We start from the raw sequence: 17,697 nt of genomic DNA, 5'->3' as shown, positions 1-17,697 counted from the left end.
GTTTTGTTTTGTTTTGTTTTGTTTTGTTTTGTTTTGTTTTGTTTTGTTTTGTTTTGTTTTGTTTTGTTTGTCTCCAGAGTTCTTTCCAGAAAGGCATATGAATAGGATATACAGCATAGGGTGTTTTGAGTCTGGCTTTTTTTACTGAGTATAATTCATTTGAGACTTATTCATGGTGGTGTATTATTGGCTCCTTTTTTTTTTTTTTTTTTTTTTAATTTTTCTTTCAACGTTTTTTATTTATTTTTGGGACAGAGAGAAACAGAGCATGAACGGGGGAGGGGCAGAGAGAGAGGGAGACACAGCATCGGAAACAGGCTCCAGGCTCCGAGCCATCAGCCCAGAGCCTGACGCGGGGCTCGAACTCACGGACCGCAAGATCGTGACCTGGCTGAAGTCGGACGCTTAACCGACTGCGCCACCCGGGCGCCCCCTATTGGCTCCTTTTTAATTTTGCATACTATTCCATTGCTTGGATTTACCACAACTTAACCTGTCCATGTACCAGTTGAAGGGCATTTCCAGATTTTGGTGATAAAGTAGCTGTAAGCATTTTCATAAAGGTACGATTAAGGTTTTTTGTGTGACTCTTAAGTTCTTTTTGCGTAGGTAAAATATCTAGCAATGGAATTGCTGAACAACATGGTAAGCATACATTTGACTTAATAAGAAACCACCAAACTGGTTTCTAAGATAACTACCAATTTTCATTCCCATTAACAAAAAGTTGTCACTACTTGGTATTATGAGTTTTTTGATTTTGGCCATTGTAATGTGTGTGTAGTGGTATCTCATTATGGTTTTAGTTTGTATTTCCTTAGGGGATCTATAGTTTACATCATGGTTTACTCTTGGTGTTGGACATTCTGTGAGTTTGGGCAAATGTATAATGACACGTATTTACCATTAATATAGCATGTAGAGTATTTTTATTGCCCTAAAAAATCCTTCGTGTTTTGCCTATTCATCCCTCCACCCACTCCAACCACTGTTCTTACTGTCTCCATAGTTTTCCTTTTCCAGAGTATTGTACAGTTGAAATCATACAAAATGTAGTCTTTTTACGTTGTTTTCTTTCACTTAGTAATACCTATTCAAGTTTTCTCCTTGTCTTTTTATGGCTTAACTCCTTTTCAGCACAGAATAATATGCCATTATTTAGATGTACCACAGTACCTACTGAAGGACATACTGGTTGGTTCCAAGTTTGGGCAGTTATGAATAGAGTTACTATAAACATTCATGTGCAGGTTTTTGTGTGGACATGAGTTTTTCTTGGTATTTAACTGGATTGTATGGTAAGCATATGTTTTGTTTTATAATCTGTCAAACTGTCTCCAAAGTGGTTGTACCATTTTGCATTCCTACCAGCAATGTATGAGAGTAACTATTGATCCATATCCTCATCAGCATTTGGTGTTATCTGTGTTCTGGATTTGGCCTTCCTAATAGATAGGTAGTAGTATCTTGTTTTAATATGCATTTACCATATGCATGTGAAATGTGATGTGGAACACCTTTGCATATGCTGATTTTCCATTTGTATTATCTGATTTGGTGAGGTGTGTTGACCCATTTGTTTTCTTATTGTTGCGTTTTAAGAGTTCTTTGTATGTTTTGGATAATACTCCTTTAAGATCAGGTATGTCTTTTGCAAAGTTTCACACAGTTGGCCTGTTTTTTCATTCTCTTGACACTGACTTTTGCAGAGCAGAATTAAAAAAAAAATTTTTTTTTAATGTTTTATTTTTGAGAGTAAGCACGAGCGGGCTTGGGGCAGAGAGAGAGGGAGACAGGATGCAAAATGAGCTCAGTGCTGACAGCAGAGAGCCCGATGGCTGGACTTGAACTCAAGAACCTTGAAATCATGATCTGAGCTGAAGTCGGATACTTAACTGACTGAGCCAGCCAGGCGTACCTACTGAGCAGAATTGTTTGAATTTTAATGAAGACCAGCTTAACAGTTTTGTTTTTTTCTGTGGATCATGCCTTTGGTGTTATCTGAAAAAGTCATCACCACACCCACCGTCATTTGGATTTTTTTCCTATATTATAGGAGTTTTATAGTTTTATGTTTGTATTTAGATTTAAGACCCATTTTGAGTTAATTTTGGGGAATGATGTGAGATGTGTGTCTAGACTGATAGATTGATTTTTTTTTTTTGCATGTGGATGCCCAGTTGTTACAGCACAGTTTGTTGAAAAGATGATTTTGCTTCATTGAATAGCCTTTGCACCTTTGTCAAAGATTAGTTGATTTTATTTATATGAGGCTATTTATGTGCTTGCTAGTCTACCTTTGATTGTCCCTTTTTTTGACAATACTATACTGGCTTGATTACTATTGTCACTTTATAATAAGTTTGAAGTTTGGTAGTTTCAGTCCTTCACCTTTGTTCTTCTTCAGTGTTTTGTTGGGTAGTCTGGGTCTTGTGTTTCTATGAACTTAGAATCAGTTTGTCAGTATCTACATGATAACTTGCTGGGTGTTTGATTGGAATTGCATTGAATCTATAGATCAAGTTTGAGGAATTGATATCCTGACAATGTTGAGTCTTCCTAATCCATGAACATGGAATGTCTGTTCATTTATTTAGTTCTTTTATTTTGCTTATCAGAATTTTGTGGTTTTTTTTTTTCTATTGATCCTGTATGTAGTGTGTTAGATTTATACCTAAGTATTTTGGCAGTTTTAATTTGGGGGATGCTAATGTAAATGGTAACGTATTTTTAATTTCAAGTTTCACTTTTTCATTGGGGGATATATAGGGAAGTGATTGACTTTAGTATACAAACCTTGTATCCTTCAACCCTGCTATAATTGTTTATTAGTTCTAAGATTTTTGTGGGGTTTTTTTTGGTCAATTCTTTTGAATTTTCTACATAGATGATAATGTCATCTGTGAAGAAAGCTAATTTTATTTCTTCCTTCCCAGTGTGTTTACCTTTTATTTCCTTTTTTTTTTTTTTTTTGGTGTTAATTGCATTAGCTAGAACAACCAGTAGTGTTGAAATGGAATGGTAAGAGGAAACATCCTTGGTTTGTACCTGATATTAATGGGAAAGTTTCAATTTTCTTACCATTAAATATAACTATAGGTGTTTTGTTGATTTTATTTATCAAGTTGGGGAGAGTTCCCCTGTATTCCTACTTTATTGAGAAATTTTATCATGAATAAGTGTTGGATTTTTTGAAATAGATTTTCTGCATCTGTTGTGACCCATCTTTTTTAGCCAGTTGATGTGATGGATTACATTAATTGATTTTTGAATGTTGAACCATTCTTGCATACCTGGGATAAATCCCACTTGGCTGTGATCATACATTGTTGGATTTGATACGCGTGTATGTTGTTGAAGATCTGTGTTCATGAGAGATGCTGATATAGTTTTTATTTTTTATAATATCTTTGTCTGGTTTTGTTGTTAGAGTGATGCTGGTCTCATACAATGAGTTAGGCAGTGTTCCTCTGCCTGTCCTCTGAAAGAGATTTCAGAGAACTGGTGTTTTTTTGTTTTGTTTTGTTTTTTTTCTTTTAAGTGTTTGGTAGAGGTCACCAGTGAATTTGGTCCCGTTTTTTCTTTTTTGGGAAGGCTATCAGTTTGTGTTTTTTTTGTTTGTGTTTTTTTTAAGTGTTTTTTTTTTTTTTTTTTGAGAGAGTGAGTGGGGGAGGGGCAGAGAGACAGAGGGAGACAGAGAATACCAACCAGGCTCCACACTGTCAGCACAGAGCCCGATGGGGGCCGGGGGGGGGGGGGGGGGGCGGCAAAAACTCATGAACTGTGAGATCACGACCCAAGCTGAAACCAAGAGTCGGACATTTAACCGACTGAGCCACACAGGTGCCTCAGAAGTTATTAAATTATTGGTTCAGTTTCTTTAACAGGTATTGGATTATACAGATTGTCTCTTGTGAATTTTTGCATCTTGTGTCTTTCAAGGAATTGGTTCATTTCATCTAGGTTATCAAATTTGTGGACAATGTAGCTGTTGACTGCATTCTTTTATCCTTTTGATGAATAGGGGATTTAAAGTGATACCCTCTCCTTCATATTTGATGTTAGTAATCATGTTCTCTCTTTTTGTTAGTCATCAGCATGTATATACACATGAGGTGAATATGTATGCATACATAATTGAATACAGTGTTCTTAAGATTTTTTAACAAACTCTTATCTGTTAGGTCAATTAAGAATAAGATAAAGAGGGGCGCCTGGGTGGCTCAGTCAGTTGAGCGTCCGACTTCAGCTCAGGTCACCATCTCGTGGTCTGTGAGTTCGAGGCCCACGTTGGGCTCTGGGCTGATGGCTCGGAGCCTGGAGCCTGCTTCCGATTCTGTGTCTCCCTCTCTCTCTGCCCCTCCCCCATTCATGCTCTGTCTCTCTCTGTCTCAAAAATAAATGTAAAAAAAATTAAAAAAAATAAGATAAAGAGATTTTTATGTTTGATGTTCTTATTTAGACTCTGACTTATATTAATTTCCTTGTCTCTAAAGGACTTCCTTAAACATTTCTTGCAAGGCAGGTCTACAATTTGACAACAAATTCCCTCAATCTTTGAGAAAGTCTTTATTTCTACTTCACCTTTGAAGTATAATTGACAGAGTATAGAACCCTCACTTGGTGGGTTTTTTTTTTCTCAACACTTAGATATTTCCACGACACTTTTTCTTGTATACGTGGCTTCTGAGAAGTGGATATAATCTTCTCTTTGTTCTTCTATAGATAAGTTGTTTTTTTCTTCAGCTTCTTTCAAGATTTTTTTTCTTTATATTTTCTTTATCTTTTATTTTTTGAGTTTGGAAGTGATGTGTCTAGGTGTAGGTTTTTAATTTTTGGTTTGTGGATTTTGTTTGTTTTGGTTTTTAGTATATGCTTCTGACATTAAGTTGGGAAAATTGTCATTGTTTTTTCAAATATTTCTTCTGTTTCTTTTCTTTTTTTTGCTATTCTCAATATATTACCCCTTTTTAATTGTCCTGCAGTCCTTGGTTATTCTGTTTTATTCAATCTCTGCTGTCTTTTCTTTTCAGTTTGGGAGGAGATGTCCTCAAGCTAAGAAATTAAATTTCTCTGTCTTGTCCTAGACTATTAATAAGCTTATCAAAGGCAGTTTTTCTTTCTGTTACATTTTTTTGATCCCTAGCATTTTTTCTTGGTTCTTAGGTTTCTTATCTCTCAGTTTATATTGCACATGTGTTGTTACATGCTGTTTATTCATCATAACCTTTAACATATTCAATCCTAGTTATTCTAAATTCCTAGTTTGGTAATTCCAGCATCCCTACCATGTCTGCTTTTGATGTTTCCTCTGACTCCTTAAATTATGTTTGTTTGTTTGTTTGTTTACCTTTTGCTGTGCTTTGTAACTTTTTCTTTATAGTGGGACATGCTGTACTGGGTAAAAGGGACTGCTGTAAATAGGCTTTGGTCATGTTGTGGTGAGGTCTTGGGGAAAGAAGAGTGTTCCACAGCCCTATGATTAGGTCATAGCCCTTTAGTGAGCCTGTGTCTGGACTGTGAACTTCTCAAGTGTTTCCTAGGCTTTTTCTTCCTCCTAGGTGGGAGAAGATGGCAAACGAGGGCTGGTGTTGAGTGTTTCCCTTCCATGTTATTTTGGCTCTGATAATACACCCCCCCACCCCACCCCACCCCAACAGGTTAGGCTCTGGTTAACCAGTTTCTCCTTAGGGCAGGCATTGTTAAGAACATGTGTTCTGGGTATATTTTAAAATGGTTCCTTTTTCCTTCTGCAGGAAGCATGAGGGAATTTCCACAGTAAGTTTCAGCAATTCTTCAGTTACAGTTTAGGTTGCCTTACTTGGGCCTTGGTTCCTAAGTTGGTTTCCACTTGTGATTTTCTACTTTGGTAAGTTGTGGCACCCTGTATTTGCCTATCTGTTTCCAATCTTGGGGGCAGTGATTTTCTCACCTGTCTTATGGATCCTGGAAGAGTTCTTGATATTTTACTCTGTTTATCTTTTTACTGGTGAGAAGAAAGTGGTGCTTCCAAGCTTCTTACTTAAATGGGGAAAAAAGATACTAGAGGTCTTCATTTGCTTTTTATATTTTTGATTGAATTGACAAGATGTTAAGAATTTGTAGTCATGAAGGATGTTGCTCTCTTCTTTATAATGTCTTTGAATTTAGTGTCAGTAATTCTGGCCCACTAGAAAAGAGTTGTGAAGTGTTTTGCCTCCAGTTTTCTAGAATAGTTTGTGTAGAATTCATGATTTATTCCTTAAATGCTTAATAGAACTCACTGGTGAAACCATCTATGCATGGGAAAGTTTTTAACTTAAAAATTTAACTTTTTAAAGTAGTTACAGGACCATTGATTGTGTGTGTGTGTATATGCATACATGCATACATATATATATATATATGTATGTATGTATATATAAATCTTATTGAATGATTTCTGACAATGTGGGTTTTTCAGTTTGTCCACTTTATCTAAGATACTGAATACAATTGCTCATACTTTTCCCCTGTAATTTTTTTAATGCTCCTAGGATCTGTATTTGTGTCTTCACACATTTCCAGTATTCTTAATTTTTGTGTGATTACTTTTGCTCTTTTGTATCTTCATCAGTCCGTTTCTCAGTCATAACAGTCTTATAAAATTGATTTTAGATTTTAGATTTCACTGATTTTCTTGTTCTGCTTTTTACTTCCCTGATTTCTGTCTTTATTAGTTTCTTTTTTTATTTTGGGTTTGTTTATTTGATTGTTTTAGGTAGAAGCTCAGATCACTGATTTGAAATCTTTATTTTTGTCTAATGTCATTTAGTATTGTAAATTTCCTTTGAACGTTGCTTTAGAGCATTCCATGAATGTATTGTGTTATTTTCATTTTATTTAATTTCCTTTTGATATATTTTGTCTGTGAATTATTTAGAAGTGTGTTATTTAGGGGCCACCTGGGAGGCTCAGTTGTTTAAGTGTCTGATTTCGGCTCAGGTCATGATCTCCTCGTTCATGGGTTCAAGCCCCGAGTCGGGTTCTCTGCTGACAGCTTGGAGGTCAGAGCCTGGAGCCTGCTTTGGATTGTATGTCTCCCTCTCGCTTTTCCCCTCCTCTCATCTCAGAAATAAATAAACATTTAAAAGAAATTTTTTAAAAACATGTCATTTAGTTTCCAGATATTTTTTGTTACTGACTTCTAACTTAGTTACACTGTGGGCCTAGAATACATGTTTGTTGTATGATTTGAAACATTCTATGTTTATTGCAATTTGAGATTTGTTTTATGGCCAAGAATATGGTCTGTTTTGGTTGTGTTCTGTGTACTCTGGAAAACAATTTGTGCTGTGCCCTGGTTAGATTGAGTATTCCCTAAATGTCATTTAGGCACAGTTAATTGATAATCTTGTACAAGTTTTTATATCCTTATTGATTTTTGTTCTGCTAAATGAGAGAACATAAATGTGAATTTATTCTTTTCAGTTTTATTATTTTTCCATTCATGTATTTTGAAGTTCTCTTACTAAGTGTAGAACAATAGGATTGTAGGTTTACTCTGAACATCCCATTACCATTATGAAGTGTCCCTCCTTAACCCTGGTAAGATTCTTTGCTCTGAAGTCTGTTGTGTCTGGTACTACTATGGCATGGTATTTATTTATTTTTCTTTCATAAATAACCTGTTTGCATTTTTATATTTCAGTAGGTTTCTTGTAGAAGAGCTAGAGTTGGATCACAGTATTTATCCAGTGTGATAGTCTTTGCCTTTTTAAGTAGGAGTGTTTTTGCCACTTACATTTAGTGTGATTGTGGATTATGTTTGGGCTTAAATAAACCATCTTTCTATTTTGTTTGTCTTGTCTATTATCCCTTTTCTGTAATTTTTTTTGCCATATTTTGTACTTACTAGCCATCACTTTTAGTATTCTGGTTTTTTTCCATTGGCTTACTAGCCCTACTTCTTTGTCTTGGTTTTTTAGAGGTTACTTTAGGGTTTATAGTGTTTATTTTCAACTTACTACAATCTTCCTTTATTTCCAATTTAAGAACCTTATAGTGGTATAGTTCAATGTCTCCTCTTGCATACTGCTTGTAATCCTCATACATTTGACTTCCACCTTTGTTATACACCCCACAATACATTGCTAATATTTCTGTTTTAAAAGGATAATTATGCTTTAAAGTAATTTTTTTATATAAGAAAGATACATTTGCCATTTTCATTGTTCTTCATTCCTTTTGTTGTATAGATTTTTTTTTTTTTTGGTATCTATATAGATAAGCTGTCTAGTATAATTTTCCTTCTGCTTGAAGGAGTTCCTTCAACATTTCTAGTAGTTTAGGTCTGCTAATTTTGGATTCTTTTGTCTTTGTCTGAAAGTGGTTTTATTTTACATTAATTTTTGAAAGAGACTTTTAGGGAGTATAAAATTTTATCACTCAGGGTTTTTTAAAGTACTTTTGCAGAATTCTTTTTACTAGAATTGAGATCTTTGTTTCTATATAATATGGCTTAATTTTTCTGCCTGCTTTTTTTTTCTTTTTTTAATTTTTTTTTTTAATGTTTATTTATTTTTGAGACCGAGAGAGACAAAGCATGAGCAGTGGAGGGGCAGAGAGATAGGGAGACACAGAATCTGAAATGGGCTCCAGGCTCTGAGCTGTCAGCACAGAGCCCAACGCGGGGCTCGAACTCACAGACCGTGAAATCATGACCTGAGCCAAAGTCGGACGCTTAACCGACTGAGCCACCCAGGCGCCCCTCTGCCTGCTTTTTAAAGATTTTTTTGTTTATGGTTTGAACAGTTTGATTATGATATGAGTTAGTGTGGTTTCCATCGTGTTTATTTTCCTATAATTTTTTTTTTATTTGAGAGAGAGCACATGTGAGTGGGGAGGGGCAGAAAGAGAGGGAGAAAATTCCAAGCAGGCTCCACACTGTCCGCACACAGCCCCATGTGGGGCTTGATCCCACAGACCATGAAGTCATGACATGAGCCGAATAAAGAACCACCCAAAGCACCCATATTTTTCTAGAATTTCATTAAGCTTCTTGGATCTGTGCATTTATAATCTTGATTCAATTTGGGAGCATTTTGACAATTATTTCAGAAGTTTCACTTCTCCTTCAAAAACTCTAATTTCACTTACATTAGACTGCCTGAAGCTATCTTACAATGCTCTGTTCATTTTTATCCTAGTGTTTTTGTCTCATTTATTCTGTGTCTTCAGATTTGTTCATCTTTTTTACAGTGTCTTAGTATTTTTTGGTTTGGTTACTTTATTTTTCATTTCTACAAGTTTGGTATAGATCTTTTAAATTATCTTTCATGTCTCTTCTTAACATGCTGATGTTTTTTTCACTCTTGAGCATATGAAATATAATTAAAATAATATCTTTATGCTGTTATTTATAATTCAGCCATCTTTGTTATTTCCAGGTTGATTTTGATTGTTTTTTCTCATTAAAGACTGTATTTTCCTGCTTTCTTGCATAGCTATCAACTTTTTATTAGATGTCAGACATTGTAAATTTTACCTTGATGGAGGTGGACATACTTGTATTCTAAAACGAAAATATTTTTGGGTTTTGTTCTTGGACATAGTTGAGTTACTTGAAAATTTTTCTTAATGTTTTCTTTACACTTTGTTAAGTGAGACTGGAGCAGCTTTTAGTCTTATGGCTGATTTTTTTGTTTTGTTTTGTTTTGTTTTGTTTTCTCCCTTCTAAGTAAAAGCCTGTATAACTTAGTGTCTTCTGCATTACAAGGTTTTCCACTGTGGCTAGTGGGAATACCAACTCTTCTCCTTTAGTAATTTATTCAAATGAATGCACTAATCAGTACTCTACTACAGATTCAAGTTGAAGCCTCTACAGATTTCAGGAGCTCACTCTGTAGCTTTCTTCTCTTCATGATTCTGCTCTATAAACTCAACTTCAACTCTGTTCCTGCTCCCAACTCAGTCTTCTCAGTTCAGGTGGACTGCTAGCCTCTGCTTGGATTCCCCTCCCTTCACTAGAAGCTCTCCCAGGCAGAAAGATAGGTTAATCATGGAGCTCACATTGTTTCCTGTCAGAAATTACTGTCCTGCATTGCCTGTTGTTCATTGTCTGAAAACCATTGTTTTAATTTTTTCCATTAAGGCAGTAGGGTAAAGTCTAGTCACTGTTGACTCCATTTTTATCTAAGTTTATAGTAGTTAACTCAAGCTTTTTTCTGTTAGTAATTTAATTTTCAGGTGTGTCTGTTTTGTTCCTTGACAGTTAATTATTCTTTAAGTTTTATTTTCTCCTATTTCTTTGCTTAACTCTGCAAGCTCCTTTTTATCTTATTTTGTTCTTTTCCCGTTTAATTTTTGAGTTCTTTTCATTTGCTTTTTATTCTTTTATTGTTCAGGTGAAGCACTTGTACAGAATTTCTTTTTCTTACTGAGTTTTGTTTCAGACTGAATTCTTAAAATGTCTTCTCACCACCACCCCTTTTTTCCTTTCCCCCTGAGGGATGTGCTTATTTATTTTTATTTTTTGTTAGAGTATGTTTGCATAGTTAACGATTTTTACTTGTCTTACTTAAGCTTACTATAAATGGCTTTGTTCCTACCTTATATTGGTTGCTCTAGTGTGTCTTGATTTCGACCATACTCCCTTCCCATGGTTTCTGAGACTTTTCTCCTAGAGCTGTGGCTGTCAGTCTGGAACATCATAGTCTGTCCAACTTCCTGAAGTCTGACAGTATGGTGGAGCTAGCCTAGGTTATGGTGAGTGAGTTCTTATGAGCATACTTACACTTTCCTCTTCTGAAATACTGGTAAATACCATTACCAATGTTCCTCTGGGGTATACAACTCCAGTGGAGTTCCACTGGAGAAAGTTAGCCTGAGTTTTCATTGTTTTCACTATCACCACTTCCTTTCCAGAAGAGGGAAAAGATAAGGACACCAGTTCACTTCTTTTTCTCTTCTGGGGTATTTGAGAGGTCTCAGGATTTTGTGAATTCACCAATATATCTGTGGGCTAAAAGATGGGAGCCAGAGATGGGCATGTAATCATGAATATTTTGTTTTTGTTAAATTCTTTTCTGCTGATTTTTTCCCCTTGTTTTTTTAACTCATTTATTTTGATTGATTTGGAGGTCAAACACTTAAAAAATTTTTTTAAGTTTATTTATTTATTTATTTTGAGAGTGAGAGAGAGCCTGTAAACAGGGGAGGGGCAGGAAGGAGGGAGAGAGTTGAGAACCCAAGCAGGCCCTGCACTGACCGCATGGAGCCCAGTGCAGTGCTCTAACTCACTAACTGAGATCATGATCTGAGCCAAAATCAAGAGTTGGACACTTAACCAACTGAGCCATCCAGGCTCCCGAGGTCAAGCACTTTTATGTTTTGACTTGGGTCTAACTTTACACAGAAATGACTGAGTTTTATAGTTCATGGATAATTATATGTGACCCAAATCCTTTTGTTCTTTGGTAATCACTTTAACTTCAGTCTTTTTCTCTTTTGAGGGGATGGAACATAAATTTTCACCGTATCATTTTAAACTGTACTGATTTTTAATATTCTTTTTCCCAGATACCGTGTTTATGTGGCAGTGCCCCTTGTTTGCTGTGTCGATGCTGTCCTAGTGGAAACAACTCTACTGTAACTAGATTGATCTATGCACTTTTCTTGCTTGTTGGAGTGTGTGTAGCTTGTGTAATGTTGATACCAGGAATGGAAGAACAACTGAACAAGGTTAGTTTTTTTGTTTGTTTAAGTGATTAACTGAACCTATAGTATGTGTATGTGTAAACTGATTTTCATGTTCAAAACAGAATAATGTACAAAGTAAGATAATGTGTAATTCCCAATTTTAGCAATCTTCATAGTCTTTTAGGAAAGACAGACAATATAAGACAGATTAAGGTCTGTGATGGTGGTATAGAAAATGTGCTGTGGTAATAAGGAGAAATAAGTAATTATAACCAGTTAAATGTCAGAACTCAGTGGGTGTCATGGAAAAAGGGACATTCTAAGAATGAGTAGAACTTCTCTATGCAGAGACTGAAAAATAGGAAGCAGAATGGGGATAAAGAGCTTGTCGCGCAGAATATGTATGCTTTAGGCAGATTGATAATTTGAAGTTAGGCAGTTAAATGTGGAGGCTTTTTTAATGGTATAATCAAGAACTATATAGAGAGCCAGTGATAGTTTTTCTGAATACAGAATTAACTGAATTGGGATTTAAATACTGGCAGGGGTAGAATCATACATAATATTCAGGTTCTGATTCTGGACAACTAGGACGAAACTGTTATTGTTAACCTAGGAAAAAAAATAAAAAGTGTACTTAAAAAAATTTTTTTTTCAGGAACTCAGGTTGTGAAAGGAGATGAGGAAAATACAATTATTTAATTTGTAAAACACTGACTTGTTACTGTACTACATACGTGAGAGAGAGTGTGTGTTTGTGTATCCCATGGGAAGTAGAAAACATTGTAACAAAAAGGAAATAGCTAGAGGTGTTTTGGGAATAGAGATGAAAGTTAAAACCATGGTAGCATATGCTGAAGACCATTCAAAGGGAGCAGACTAACTTTGACAAAAGCTCTTAGTGAAAGGGGTTGGTTAGCGAAAAGGGAACCTCAGAAGGAACAATGAAAAAAGGTGAACCAAGTGTACGCCCTGTTGTATAGGCCTGAGGAGGAAGGTATTTGACACCCATTCCATGATTAGTGTCTTGAAAAAGCAATTTCTTCAGAGTGCTGGGATCAGAGTAGTGAGAGGAGAATTGTAAAGCCATGAGGAAATGTGTCTAATAGCTATAAACTGCTTATTCGAGGAGTTTTCTAATAAAGGTGGCAGTCTCAGAGGTCAGCTGAGTTCAGGAAAGGATTTTTAGGATGAGAATTATTCATGTGTATTTTGAGATGAGTCAGCGATAAGCGATCTAATCTGTATGAAAGAGAGATAAGGTGATCCAGAGAAGGTTTAGAGGTTAGCTTTCCACCAAGACAAGATGAGTGACCATGCAGAATTTGAGGTTGAGAGAGAGTATGGCAGATGACCTCCATTTTAAAGCATAGTGTCTACTTGAGGTTGGCATTTGGGTAAGGAAAGATGGTGAAAGTTTGGGAAATGAAATTATTATGATTATTAAAGTAACTAGCATTGTACATGGTAGATGTGGATGACCAGTTAATGTTACTCAAGTCCTGGGTATAAGCAAAAGACATATCTGTATGATTTTGTCATAGATCCAGTTGACTGTGGTTATAAATAGTTTAGTTGGTGGATGTTAATACTTAATACCAGATATTTTTCCTTCTCTGCTTTATGAAGGTCATCAAAGATTTGCATTTTCTGGAGTGCTTTGTGATATGTAGGGCCATGTCTCTAGTACTGATCAGTGAGTGGTGAGTAGAAGAAATACACCTTGGCCTCTACTTACTGATTTCCTTTTTTTTTTTTTTTTTTTCTTGTCAACATGTACCTCATTTGAAATGGTGGCTTCTTCAACAGCCTGGGCTCCTGAAGTGACTACCATGACCATTTATGTACATGTACATTTATGTACATGACCATTTATGTACATGAGCAAGAACTATAACTTTGCTGTTTTAAGCCAGTGATATTTGGGGGTTGTTACTGAACCTTCTTAACCTAATATAGGTGGTTGAATTCATTTAATTATGGGAATTTGCCAGGTGGTGTCCTGTATAAGGGAATGGGATAATTAGCCTAGTTGAGTACATGTTGCAAATGACTGTTGGTAAGTATATATTGCCATAAGGCTCAAACTGGGTTAGCAAGGTGAGATTTAAGTGGCACCAAGAAAGGGCTTACAGAGTGTGTAGAGACTAGCAAAAGGAAGTAGTGCTTCCATTAGCTTAAATATTTTTAAGTTCTTGGTTTTAAAGGCACAAATTAACAGTTATATTTTGGCATATTGGTTTGCTTTAACATTTTCTAGAGGCAATAATTCATTCTCATACATATGAATAGTGCATGTAGTTCTGAGAACTCCCATTTATTTCACTTAAGATTTTTTTTGTATTCTGATTCCAGTGTGACTTTGAAATGGCCATTAGTCTTTCACAATTCTAAGTTACAAAGTAAAATCAGTGCCAGCTATTATACTGTTAATGCAAATCCATTTGTTATCAGAAATAATACTTGTAGAATAAGAGACCAAAACTCAAAATGTATTTAGGTCTCATTGGCTTTGAGAAGCTATCAATGTTCTCTTCAGTATTTAGGAACTAACTTAGTTACTCTGTAATTGCCTTCAGCTTTTATTGATTGTATTCTTCTCTTACTGGTGTAATTCAATATATCACAGAATGCAAGATTTTTTTGTTTGTTTTTAACATTTATTTATTTTTGAGAGAGAGAACGAGTGAATAGGGAAGAGGCGGAGAGAGAAGGAGACACAGAATCCGAAGCAGGCTCCAGGCTCCCAAGCTGTCAGCACAGAGCCTGACACAGGACTCGAACCCACAGACGGCGAGATCATGACCTGAGCTGAAGTCAGATGCTTAACCGACTGAGCCCCCCAGGCGCCCCTGGGGGAATGCAAGTTTTAGAAAATTTAGAATAAGTCTGCAAGTCAGAATAAGCATCCAATGTAGGATTGGCATTCATAGTTTATCTTGGGCTTATATAAAGTAAAAACGGTTAAATGTCTACTGATGAAAATTTTCCAGATTTAACCTTGATTACATATTCAGCATAAACTGTCAAGCAAACTTCAGTTTTTTAAACCTTAAACTATTTGATTACATAGAGTTTTCATTTTTACTTAAAATTCTAGATCATAAACTCTTGTTTTTCTAGATTCCTGGATTTTGTGAAAATGAGAAAGGCATTGTTCCTTGTAATATTCTGGTTGGCTATAAAGCTGTGTACCGTCTGTGCTTTGGTTTGGCTATGTTCTATCTTCTCCTCTCTCTGCTAATGATCAAAGTGAAGAGCAGCAGTGATCCTAGAGCTGCAGTGCATAATGGGTATGTTTTTCAATAATAATATGAAAATCTGTGCAGTCTCAGTACTTTTGAATCTGTCTAAAGAAACTGTAAAATAAATTACACAACTTGCAGAATTATTTTGTTATTCATGAATGACCAGGTAAGAATATCTTCTGGTCTCTACTAGAGAATGTCAGACTTTAGAAATACTAATATTAGATAGTAGCCTTGGGTTGTTTATTGGTATAATCTTTGATGCAGGTTGCTTTATAGTTTCATTATAAAAAGGGGATCTATATCTGTTATTAATAAGGAGGAACTTACTCCTACTTCTGCTTTAACCTTTTGGTAGACCAGTCTTATTATGTGAAACTGAACTTAGTTCCCTAGACCTGCAGTGCAACCAAAATGAAAAACTTTAATCCTAAATAGGGTGATTGATTGTTTAAATGGTTGGTTATACTAGACCATCCAGAAAGGAACTTCAGGATCCCTTTTATTAATCTCACTTAATGTAGAGCATCGCTTCTGGTACTTAATTTGAATGTTTTTAATTTTATCTGTCCTTTTCTCTCCATAAGTTAAAAAAAAACAAACTTTTTTTGAGTATCTGTTGTTCTTTATTAACATATCCTACCAAAAACAGGAAGGATGAGCAAGTGTAATATAAATATTAATGAAAAAATGTGCTGTGACAGGTTGAATTATTTTATTTTGTCCTTGTAGTTATTGGTATTTATTTGCACTCCTACCACTATATTTATTTAATGTGTTTTTAAACACTTCTCAAAATGTATCTCAGAATGGCTGTGACAACCATTCCCTGAGATAATACTCTTGTCAAAGTAGCATGCACATAGCACTCTTAGAATCATCTTTGTTACACGTGTTTCTTTTTGAGATAAAGTTGACATATAACATTGTATAGCTTTAGCCTATACAAAGTGTTGATTTCATACATTTGTATATTGCATTATGATTACCTTTGTAGGGTTAGCCAGGACTTCAGTCATGTCACAGTTATTTCTTTTGATGAGAACAGTTAGCAGCATTGAAGTCTGTAATGCAGTATTGCTACTTATAGTCACTATGCTGTGCATTCCATCTCCAGGACTTATTTAGTATTTGCAGGTTTGTTCCCCTTCATGGCCTCTCCCAATGCCCACCCACACACATACACCCCATACCCTGGTAACCACCATTCTGTTCTGTTTTTTACAAGCTCGGTTTTTTTCAGATTCCACATACGAGTAAGTGATACCATACAGTATTTGTCTTTCCTTGTCTGGCTTATCTCACTTAGCATAATGCCTTCAAGCTTCATATATGTTGTTGCAGATGATGGGATTTGCTTTTTTTCTCAGGGCTATATAATATTCCATTGTACATCTATACCACTGTTTCTTCATTCATTGACAAGCACTTAAGTTGTTTTCATATCTTGCCTATTGTGAATAAAGCTGCAGTAGTAAACATGGGAGTGCAGGTATCTTTTTGGTATCCTGTTTTTACGTCTTTTGGATGTATAACTAGAAGGGAATTGCTGGATCTTATGGTAGTTTCTATTTTTAATTTTTTGAGGAAACTTTATACTCCTGTTCATAGTGGCTGAACTAGTTTACATTCCCACCAACAGTGCTCAAGGTTCCCTTTCACCACATTGTTCTCGACACTTATTTCTTGTCTTGATGATGATACCCCTTTCATCCTAACAGGTGTGAGGTGCTATCTCATAATGGTTTTGATTACATTTCCCAGATGATTAGTGATACTGAGCACCTTCTCATACACCTGTTAGCCATTTGTCATCTTTGGAAAATCTGAGTTCCTCTGCCCATTTTTTAATTGGGTTGTTTTTCGTTATTGAGTTGTGTGAATTTTTTTTATATATGTTGGATACTAACTCCTTATTCAGTATATGGTTTGCACATATATTCTGTTTTGTAGGTTGCCTTTTTGTTGATTGTTTTTTTGCTGTGCAGAGGAAGATTTTTAGTTTGTAGTCTCACTTGTTTGATTTTACTTTTGTTGCTTATGCTTCTTGTATCTTATCATCTAAAAACTCATTGCCAAGACCAGTGTTAAGGGGTTTCTTCCCTATTTTAATCTTCCTAGTATCAGAATCTTCCTAGTATGTTCTACAATGTCAGGTCTTAATATTTCATTCTTTTTTTTTTTTTTATAATGTTTATTTTTGAGAGAGAGACAGAGTGTGAGCAGGGCAGGTACAGAGAGGGAGAAAGAATCTGAAGGAGGCTCCAGGCTCTGAGCTGTCAGCACAGAGCCCCGTGCAGAGCTCAAACTCACGGATCACGAGATCATGACCTGAGCCGAAGTCGGACACTTAACTGACTGAGCCACCCAGGCACTCCAGTATTTCATTCTTTAATCCATTTCTAGTTTAATTTTTGTGAGTTGTGTAAGATACAGGTCCAGGTTCATTTTTCTGCATGTGATTATACAGTTTTCCCATAAAAGAGACTGTCCTTTCTCCATTGATTTTGACGTCTTCATCAAATAGTAGTTGATCACACGCGCAAGGATTTATTTCTAGGCTCTCTGTTATATTCCATTGGCCCATGTGTCTTTTTATGCCAGTAACATACTATTTTGAATACTGTAGCTTTGTGGTACAGTTTAAAATCTGTACCTGTGATATTTCTAACTTTGTTTCACATGATTATTCTGGCCATTTTGGGGTCTTTTTGTGATTTTGTACAAAATTCAGGATTTTTTTTCCTATTTCTGAGAAAAATGCCATTGGAACTTTCATAAGGATTGTATT

General features: G+C 35.6%; 1 protein-coding gene across 1 annotated transcript in view; it reads left to right on the top strand.

Annotated features, from left to right (window-relative positions):
* SERINC1 (serine incorporator 1) overlaps window positions 1–17,697 on the top strand; it is a 37,233-nt gene that overhangs the window by 5,673 nt on the left and 13,863 nt on the right. Inside the window, exons 2-3 of the mRNA XM_040474524.1 lie at window positions 11,539–11,700; window positions 14,782–14,951. Coding sequence (XP_040330458.1) covers window positions 11,539–11,700; window positions 14,782–14,951 — 332 coding nt within the window. The remainder of the gene's footprint in view (window positions 1–11,538; window positions 11,701–14,781; window positions 14,952–17,697) is intronic.

This window comes from Herpailurus yagouaroundi, unplaced genomic scaffold, assembly GCF_014898765.1.
Source record: "Herpailurus yagouaroundi ecotype Mexico unplaced genomic scaffold, PumYag 139, whole genome shotgun sequence".
In the NCBI taxonomy this organism is placed as follows: domain Eukaryota; kingdom Metazoa; phylum Chordata; class Mammalia; order Carnivora; family Felidae; genus Herpailurus; species Herpailurus yagouaroundi.
Note: the sequence above shows the minus strand (reverse complement) of the source record. Positions and strands in the feature narration are given on the sequence as shown.